This window comes from Macadamia integrifolia, chromosome 7 (assembly GCF_013358625.1).
Source record: "Macadamia integrifolia cultivar HAES 741 chromosome 7, SCU_Mint_v3, whole genome shotgun sequence".
Taxonomy (NCBI): domain Eukaryota; kingdom Viridiplantae; phylum Streptophyta; class Magnoliopsida; order Proteales; family Proteaceae; genus Macadamia; species Macadamia integrifolia.
This window is the reverse complement of record NC_056563.1, coordinates 756,163-765,994: the sequence shown is the minus strand read 5'-3', so window position 1 is coordinate 765,994 and position 9,832 is coordinate 756,163. Positions and strand designations below refer to the sequence as shown.

The following is a 9,832-nucleotide window of genomic DNA, read 5'->3' as shown; positions in this document are numbered from 1 at the left end:
GAGTACTCCGATATAAGCCTGGGCCACTAATGTGAAGCATATGACGATGCCGCCCGTTTTCATGGTTCCTCAATTCGTTGGGCGCTTCCGGGCCCTGGCTTGCCAATTCGTTGAACGAAATGGTGCAGCCTCACTTGTGATCTTTGTTCTTTTACTAATTGAACACCATTTTCTTTGGCAGTTAAGCTGGGATAGACCAGCAATCTCAAAGTAGATCTCTCCAATCCCTTAAACAAAATGATTTGATTAACTCCACTACAGACTGCAAGTCATGCTATATCATGAATTAATTTTCTTACATCAATGATATAAATGATCAACGCCATCTTTTGTTTAATTTCCACACAGAATTGCAATGCTTACTTTCAGTAAAAAGAGGTGATACATACATGCACAGCCAGAGGCCAGGAGCTGCAAACCTGTGGCTCTCGGCCTTGCTGTTTCTACTAATCAAGCCCATAGTCCTCTCCGAAGTACTTATCAACTAATCCATTTGCCATGTTTCTCAGTTCTTCATTTTCATGAAATTGAAATCTTTCCATAGCTTCAATTCCATCCTCCATCTCGACAAGCTTTGGTCCTTCACCAGTGGGCATCCCCCTCATGACCTGCACAATGAAGTTTTCAAGTGTATTTCAGGAAATCTTCAAAATGGACAATGTGTCTGAGTTGTAAATCCTACACCTAGCCATTCACCTGAACAATATAAAATTTTGTTCCCAGTCAAACCGACAATGCTAGTCCTATGGACATGAAATAAACATTGCTTTTATATTGCGAATGACTAAATCCCTGGTTCATGTCTACAATTTGGCCAAGTTTCAGAAACAGTACTCAACTATGAATAATTGACCAGGGTCCTTAATAATTCTATTGACTATTTCATGAACTCAGGAAGACTCCGACAAGTCTCATGTTAGTAATATGTATTCTATATGCAAGATGAGACTGATCCTGAAACTTCAAAATGGCATCATAAGTACCATCCAGTTGAAAGAGAGTTGGCCAACACAGCAAATATCACATGTGACCTTATTTGAAATGATAATAACAGAACCTGGAACTTGGATTGGATTTTGAATAATAATAGTAGAACCTAGAACTTGGATTGAGTTTTTCTCTGATGCAGAGACTGGATAGGACCATGTTTTCTGATAGAAAATTATTCATGCGTCTTTTTACCAGAAGTGCAGTCCAGGACCTTTACAGATCCATAAGAAAAAAAAAAAAAACAAATGTCACCAATGATATAGCAGATGTTACTCACTAAGAAAATGGAAAAAACCTTTAGGCTCCACCTGGCTGCAAGTGGAATAAAGGGAAGGGAAGTGAAATCAAATCAAAACCAACATGGAAGTATTGTTTATCATTGCCTAACATGATTGTGCAACTTCCAAAACATTCCAAATCTTCAAATCTTACTACATTTTGCAACCAATCTTTTGGTTTTAAGACGAAAAATAAAGATTCTCTCTGAGAAGTACGATCACCATATCTGGTAAGAGGTTAAGGTAGTAAGACAACCAAATGACTACAAAAAATTTCATTTTCTTCTTAAACCTGATTCTACTTCCCTTCCTTTCCCTTTACTTGCAACCAGACAGAGCCTAAAAGAAAATCACAATGACTGGCAAAACTATGTATAGTTCCCACATATTCGCAACAAGAACTTTTCAGTTATGGGTAGAACGTGTAGTATATTATTCTGTTGACAATATGTCAAGTAGTGTAGAAGTTTATGATGGCCTTGGCAAGCAGATGGTCCAATGTGGAGGTAAAAATACACATGCAAAAAATTTAGGGTTTTATCTCTATGCTCCACTCTAAAGTTCAAAGCATGTAAATAACTACCAAACACCATACACAAAAAAACATAGCAGCAAGTAACCCAACTGAGCATCCTTAATATATAGTCAGACCCACAGCAGGACAAAATTCATCAGCATTATAGAAACAGGTTAGCACCTCTAACCTCCAAGCCAATGTCCAGCCTTTTCTTCCCCCCACCCCCCCCCCCAAAATCGCAGAAAAAAAAAAAAAAAAATCCCCCATTCTCTTCCCATTTTTCATGCCGTCTGATTCAAGATCAGAACATGCCTGAATTCCGCACATAAACAGCAGGAGGCAAAGTCAAAAATACAAGAAGGATACAGAATATGACCCCTCATAGGAAAAAATTGAGGAATATGGTTAACATAACAGGACCCAAAAATTGGGATAAGGCTCTGATGAAGGGATGGATGTAAGTCCACTATGTCTGTAGGCAGAACAAATATATGGTAATGCAGAGGATCAGAAGCATAATAATTGGTAGTTCTTTCAGACCTCAAGAGAAGGGGGGTGTTCTTAAGATGATGAAACTTATTTGAAAAGAGGAGAGTCGAGCAAAATAACCACAAAAACATAACAGTCAGGCCAGCCAAATAATACACAAAATCTTATCAAGTATAATATTACATAAAAATTGACAGATGAGAAAGCAGATTCACTTACAAGCTCCAAGAATTGAAGTCCTAGTCTTGCAGCCTCAGCATCAGCAGATCTCACCAAATTAATAAATCCAGAAAGGCAACCTCTACCAACAAGTAGGACCAAGTGCTCCAAAATCACAAATGGCTGTCCAACACCTTCCATTGGAGCAACACAGAGGTTGCCTAGTGTATATGCTACTTCCTTTCTTATGTCAAACGCTGCTGTTGAAAGAAGATGCAACAACAATGGAGTTGCCTCACTAGAGTATATCAACTGCTTGTGTGCAAGGGAACCAGCTGCTATGTTAGATAGAACCCAAGCTGCCTCCTACATCAATTGCACAAGACTTTAGCCAGCGTGGAGGATAAAATTTATTGTGTAAGAACCAAATATCAGAAAAGATACCTTTTTCAAGACCCGATGTTCACTACTCAAACATTTTATCAGTGCAGATATCATATCATCTGCAAAATTTAATTATTTTTCAAGTCTCTTCCACAGCATTTTCTTAAAGAAATTTACAGTTTTGCATCCAAGCACACAGAAGTGGTTCACTAACCTGTAACAGCATGCCCAGCCACGAGAACAACATTAGTTGTGTAACTATCACCTGAAAGAAGATTACCTAAACTTCGCAGGACCTACTTGAAAAGAAATGAAAGAATTAACCAGGTAAAAAAAAAAAAGAGGAGAAACTTAACAGGAGATAATTTCAGATGCACATCTCTTTCAGATGAAAACTAAATGAGAGTCAAAAAGACATCCACCACCATGTCCACAAAATATTGGTGGTCCAGTGTAGATTAGAGTACTAGTTGGTTGCTAGTGTCCTAGTCCTACACCAAGTCCAGGATTTTTTATTTATATTTCTGTTCCAACTGAGGCTAACATAAAAGGGCCTTTTATTGTGTGGAACCAGCAAACAGTGGACTCATATCAAAGCAGCATTAGGTAGGAAATGAGCTAACAATTATGGCTAGGAATTTCATGGCATCAGGCAGGAGCAGCTAGAATATGGTTCTGGTTAACTCATACAAATCACAAACAAGAAGAAAAAGAAAAATCACTGCCCATTAACATTATGACATTGCCCATGGTTCTCAATGCAATATCCAGAATTTACTAAGACTAAGACAAGCATATGACATACTGTAATTGAATGAATGCAGAGTAATGGCCCTCACAGGCTTTATTGTTAGCAGTTATAGTAGACATCACATGAACTTTAGCAAAATGAACACACTAAACTAACTTGATTTATTTGTGAATGCCTGTTACCGGAATGAGCAACTGGAAACTGCCTGATGTTGCCAGTTTCCCAACAAGTAGTTCAACAACATCACTCTTTACCAGCATACCAGTAGCAATGTTTGAAAGAGCTGAAAGATATACAACTACCCATGCTACTTCAGTGGCCAACTCTTCATCCCTGAATTTGATTGAATAACATAGTCGTGGCTAGTTAAAGAAATCTCAGGAGTAAGATGTACTATCAATGAGAAATTACAGGAAGAATACACAATAAATTTTATGTATTGGAAAAGTTCGTACTGCAGTACCAGCATAAGTGGAGTACCAGTAAATTAATTTTATGCGGGGTATTGCAGATGCTCATGGAAACGCTGGACAAGATTGATATAGAAACTCATAGGCTCCTTTGGGAAAATTTTTGTAGAAAATTACATCTTAATTAGAAAATTTGTTTGTTTTCTTCGTTGTTTAATTCTTCTTGATAGTACATTAAGTATATTTAATCTTTGGGTGAATAAAGTATATTTAGGAATGGGTGAATGAGGAAAAAAATCCAATCATATGATCGCGTAGTGTCCTCCATGGATAGCGATTGTATCATTGATCAGGACATCGTCATTTTTCTCAGAAAACCATTTACATAAAATAGATGCAGATTTTTATATTATGATTTTTTTTATTACATTTCGGTTAAATAGCCTCTTCACATTCTCATACAATTTCCTTTGGCTTTTAAGACAATTTCTGAAAAATATTTTAGATAGAAAATTAAAGGGAGCCTTAGAAAATGAATCAAGCAAACAGAGAAATAATAATGGCTTCAACTTTCAATAATCAAATGACTAGAATTCATGTGAATAAATATATCTATAAGTAGAATATCTTAAAGGATTAACCATAATAGTAACAGAGGTCAATGTCCTGACCCCATGCCCTCTCCTCTCCAGCCGGCTCCCCGCCGACGGCCACCCCTTTGATCCCAACTGTCCTCCCTCTGTCCCCTCAGCCAGACCGTCCTCCTCCCCCCCCCCCCTCTTGACCGTCGCCCCTGAAATTCTGTTATCACATCCTCTCCCTCTCCTTCCTCCTACCTACCTCCCACCGCCAGGCCATACTTTATTCTATCTCCCTCCTTCCTCCAACAACTCCATCCCTGTCGGCCTTTGCCCTATGGGACTCCTCGAACCAGAAATTCAAAAATGGAAAAACTGTGTCGTTGGTTCCTTCCTGGGTAGCTGACCCCCCTTCGCTCTTGTCAAGACCTCCCTTCTCAAGCAATGGAGGCCTTCGGGATCTCTATCTACCTTCATGCTTGACAATGGGACCCTCATTTTCAACTTCTCCACCACTGTGGACAAATCCGTAGCCATCGATGGCGGTCCTTGGTATGTGGGCAAAAAACCCATATTCTTGAGACAGTGGGATGAACGTACCACCTTCAACCGTTCGAAACCCACCTCCATCCCTCTTTGGACCGCCCTTCCTAATCTCCCTCTTCATCTCTGGTGTGCTAAGGGCCTCAGCCTCATTGGCTCCATCATTGGTAAGCCACTCTACTCCAACAACAAGAGAACGAAGACCATGGACCGCCTCTCCTTCACCAGAATTTGTGTAGAAGTCTCGACCATTCAGGTTCTGCCTTCCACAGTTACTATCTTGGACGGTAAGGGCTTCTCCTTCGACCAAGAGATAAAATATGATTGGATCCCTCCCTTATGTAGCTCTTGTAGATGCTTTGGACACTCCACTGCCCTTTGTGCAAAAAATTTGGCTGCCGCTAACGAAATCCCTTCGGGGTCTGGCTTTGAAGCTCAATTGTCGTCTCTCTCTGGCTGCTCAGCAAAATGAAACCCTCACTGTCGAAGGACAGATCGAAGCCGATCACCACCCTCGGAGAAAAATGCAAAGAAGAAGGAAAGATCACAGTCGCCGGTCCATGGCAGAGAACCCTGACGGTGCTGCTCTTGCTCTTAGGTCTCAATCCGTTGGTCTGACAGTTGATGCCGCGGGTATTGATCGATTCTCTCTGTTGGCTTGCCCTGACGCTTCTGATGGAGTTGATGCCCTGTCGCCTTGTCCCACCTCCCCATGCCCCAACTCTGGTTTGCCAGTCTCTTCTCCCATTCCCACTCCTCCTCTGGCCGACGACACCTCTGTCTCTGACCTCCATGCTCGCCTCCCTTCTTCTGCTCCTGTACCCCCTTTCTCCTCTAAACACTCTCTTCCCCCTTTGCTCCTCCTCCCTGCTACGCTGATTCCATCCTCTGCCATCCCTTGTACTTCATCCTCTCCTCCTTGTTCTCTTATAATACACTCTCCATCTAACCCAAACCAGCTGGTCCCACCTGAACCCCCTTCATCCACCTGAACCAATTCATCCCAGTTCAGCTGCTTTCCAAATTCTCTAAATTCCCTTCTCTAAAAAAGGTTTTGTGCGATATATGTGATTTATATACCATGGTTCAACCTAGTTTTGGTCAGTTTAGTTGAACCTAGTCGAAACCCATTGAAACCTGGTGTGATCCCATTTCGACTCACGGTATCGTCTCGGGTCTCATTAAAACCGAGAGATCTCGGTTGACACCGAAACCTAGTTGAACCTAGCCGAAATCCATTGATACCTGGTGTGATCCCATTTCGACTCATAGTATCATCTTGGATCTTGTCGGAACCGGGATTTAGAACAATGAGTTTAATTAGTAATCAAGTAACGACATTTATAGTAGAGTAGGATGCAACACGGAGCCATTGTAATTCAGAAAATTGAGTTTTGGTCAAGGAATTGAAACATTATCCATTTCCTATGCCAATACCTTGGGCTCTTCTCCACGGGCAACCTTTGCTGGTTTATGCTATTTTATGCAGCTGATTATGCTCTTTCTTACATAGTTCATTGTATTCCATATTCTTTCTTCTTAGCACTACAAGATCCACAGTATTTCCTTTTTTCTAAAACCATCACAGCTTGGATTATTCTCTAACCCAATTACCCTTTACAAACTATTTGCAAACTTTCATAGTGCTCATCTTGGGCTTCACCCCAAAGATGATATTGGTTCTCACACCTGTTAATTCCAACTAAAGCAATCAGAAATCACTGAGTAACTCCAAAAAGATAAAAATGGCTTATTCTTACGCTTTCCTCAAGTGCCAAATTATTGCATCCAGTACGCCATCAATTTTTATGAGCTCCGTTGCAGATTTAGGACCAGGTCCCTACAAATAAAAGATTAAAGGCACTCAGATCCACTAATAGCATATTCCCAACAATACCCTTCCACAATTAGACGGAATCTAAAAGGCAAAAGAATATTAGTGTGAAGTCACATAAATGGAGAAATGAAAGGAATCTACTAAAGAGAAATGTATAAAAGTTGTAAATCCCAATAACATGCAAAATAGCAATACAGGAGAAGATCATTACTTTTCCTTCTTACAGTTTTAGCATGAAGGCAATCACTATAGCACAAGAAGGTCAATCTAAGCTCAGCAAACATAACTATCCAAATTCACTATGCATCATTCCAACCTCTATGAAGATGAAGACACAAACCAGCAATGCAAAATACTAACTGTTCACTACAGGATAGTGATACCCCTAATGTCGCATGCACTGCAAAATAGACTGTCATATGGAAATCATAAACACAAGCAAAAAAATTGTAGTGCAGACCCTGATCATCATAAAATATGTTCTCCTAACTGCCTGCTCACAGAAAAGTAAAAGAATCAGGGGGCCTAAACAAACTAGCTCTCTCTATTTAAAAAAAAAAATATATATATATATATATATAGATATAGATATATGCTACATGTCATGATCATGCTGAGAAGGTGCCTTGCCAGACACTCCCTTTTCCTTGTCTTCTTCCCATCTACACTGAAATCCTACCTCGCTTGCACCAAATCTTCCAAAATTCTAATAAACCATGCAAAATCAAAGAAACCCCTCCATAAATCATTCTGAAATCCTATGGGTGTTCTCCTTCACTCTGTCAGTGCCAGAGCCATCTACAGTTTGGTATCCAGACATTCTATGGTGGCTGATATCATTACGCTCAGTGTCTGGGATACCCCGGCATCCTCCCCTCCTCAACTCACTTGTGTGTGCAATTCCTTGCCTTCCATTGCCAGCAATATTCAAGGTAGAGGAAATCGTATCAGGAGGCCCCTGCCACTTTAGGCCTTTTTAGTTCTAAAGCAGCTTGGGAGTTTGTCAGGCCTCGGGCAGTTTTTTTTTTTTTTTGGGTGAATAATAAATGCATTAAAAGAAGTGGGAGGGCGAATATAACCCCAAAGAGGAAATTACAAACCCAATAAGGGTACCAAAGCCTAAAGGACTACAACCAAGGCCCACATAGGCTAAAAGGCTTCAAAACAAGGCACTAAAATGCCCATTACAACTGAAAGCCCACATGGGCAAAAGACAAAACAACGAAGCCCATTACAAGCAAGGGCAACCAAGTAAATTCCAGTTAGGGTTCCACAAACCCTAACAAACAATCTCTTCACTTCATCTTTTCAGCCACCAAGAGAGCACCACCGTCAAAAGGGAAGCCATGGCGGCAGGGCACTGGCCTTGCAGAGGGCCACGGCCAAGCGGACAGCTGGCCTAGAGGAAGTGATAGCCACGACGGAGGGCACTGGCCTTGCGAAGGGCATCGGCGATGCGGCTTCCAGATGAGCATAGATGGCGACCGGACAAGATGCTAGACATGCAGCTAACAGCAAATCGGCGTTAGCCAAGTGAGCCAGGGGCTAGCTGGCAACCAAGCGGTGGCGGTGCAAGATGGCAACTAGAGAGTAGGCGAACAGGACTAGAGGCGTCGAGGCTGCAGGAAAAGCGGGAAACCAAATGAGCCTAAATGGGCCTATCGGGGATGGTGACCAATGGTGACAGCCAAGTCGCAACTCTAGCTGACAATGCTCCAACCAAAGATGAAGGAGCCGGGAAAGGGAGGTGAGGAGGAAGAAGAGAGAGAGAGGAAGGGAGCGAGGGACATAATGAAGAAGAAGAGAAAGAGCGAGTAGAAGAAAGAGAGAGAAGGTGCAAGGTAGAACATGAGAGAGGACGACAAGAGGGTGGGAGAAGGGAGAAGCCCGGTCATCTGCTCCAAAGCGGCAGCTGTTGTTGGAGGGCCTTCGCTTCCTTCGCTTAGGGTTCAGAGGAGAGCCTTCGCTGGTAAGAAAACCAATCTAACTCAACTCAGGAAACTGAGGGTCACCCTCGGGGCACTTTATCCCTATGGCTCCAGCTTGTCTAATTTAGGTCCCACATTCCTTGGCAATTGGCATAGCTTCACAATCTAGCAAGTCCTCTCCAAATACCTTCCAACATAGCCCTTCCTCATCCATTGCCACATTCTCGTCTTGCAATTGGAATGTGATTGAAGATATTGACCACCTCTCTTCTTTGCCTGGCCCCTCTCTTCATCTATTTGAAAAGGGGTCCATGCAAAATTTTGGCCTAGGGTCGAAGGATTCTCCCCTTCCAAAGGGAATAGATATGGGTGGATATGCCCTTTGCTGGTTCTATGATTTGTGATTTAGGGGCAACCTCACCTTCAGTGCAGCCATTAACCAGATTTAGATGGAGTGCAATCTTTGGAAATGGACCTCCAATTCTAGATCTCTTCCTCAGATTTGGGAGTCCACTTCCTTTGACATCAAAACCAAGTTATCTGGTGTATCCTCTTTTATTGATTCCACAAGGAACATGCACATTGTTGTTTCCTGGGGTCCCTCTCTTTCCCTTCTTCAGGTCCCCTCTCCTTCTAGGCTGATCCTTTTTTGTATTACCTCTTTCCCCCTTCCTTTGAGGCAGTTGTATTCTCTTTTTTTTTTTCCCTCACTTTGGTAATGAAATTTTCATTTACCCAAAAAATATATCATTCTGAAACACAGCCAGAACTGAATCATACGGCTTCAAATTTCAACCTGCTGCAGGCCATAAATGGAAGAAAGTGTAGCCAACCTACCCCAACCAAATACCTGACAAAAACATGCAAATTGCAGCCCATAACCTCAAGCACAATCACAAATCTCATATCTAATCACAATCGTCCATTCACTTCATTCTTTCATCTTCTTTACAATCACTCCCCACCCC

General features: G+C 41.7%; 1 protein-coding gene across 1 annotated transcript in view; it reads right to left on the bottom strand.

Annotated features, from left to right (window-relative positions):
* Nucleotides 1-228: 228 nt before the first annotated feature.
* Nucleotides 229-9,832, bottom strand: part of LOC122085225 (importin subunit alpha-9-like) — a 24,717-nt gene continuing 15,113 nt past the window's right edge. The window contains exons 6-11 of the mRNA XM_042653712.1: nucleotides 6,860-6,939; nucleotides 3,751-3,901; nucleotides 3,032-3,113; nucleotides 2,878-2,936; nucleotides 2,494-2,799; nucleotides 229-608 (exon numbers count right to left, since the gene is read on the bottom strand). Of these exons, the coding sequence (XP_042509646.1) occupies nucleotides 447-608; nucleotides 2,494-2,799; nucleotides 2,878-2,936; nucleotides 3,032-3,113; nucleotides 3,751-3,901; nucleotides 6,860-6,939 (840 nt within the window). The 3' untranslated portion in view covers nucleotides 229-446. The remainder of the gene's footprint in view (nucleotides 609-2,493; nucleotides 2,800-2,877; nucleotides 2,937-3,031; nucleotides 3,114-3,750; nucleotides 3,902-6,859; nucleotides 6,940-9,832) is intronic.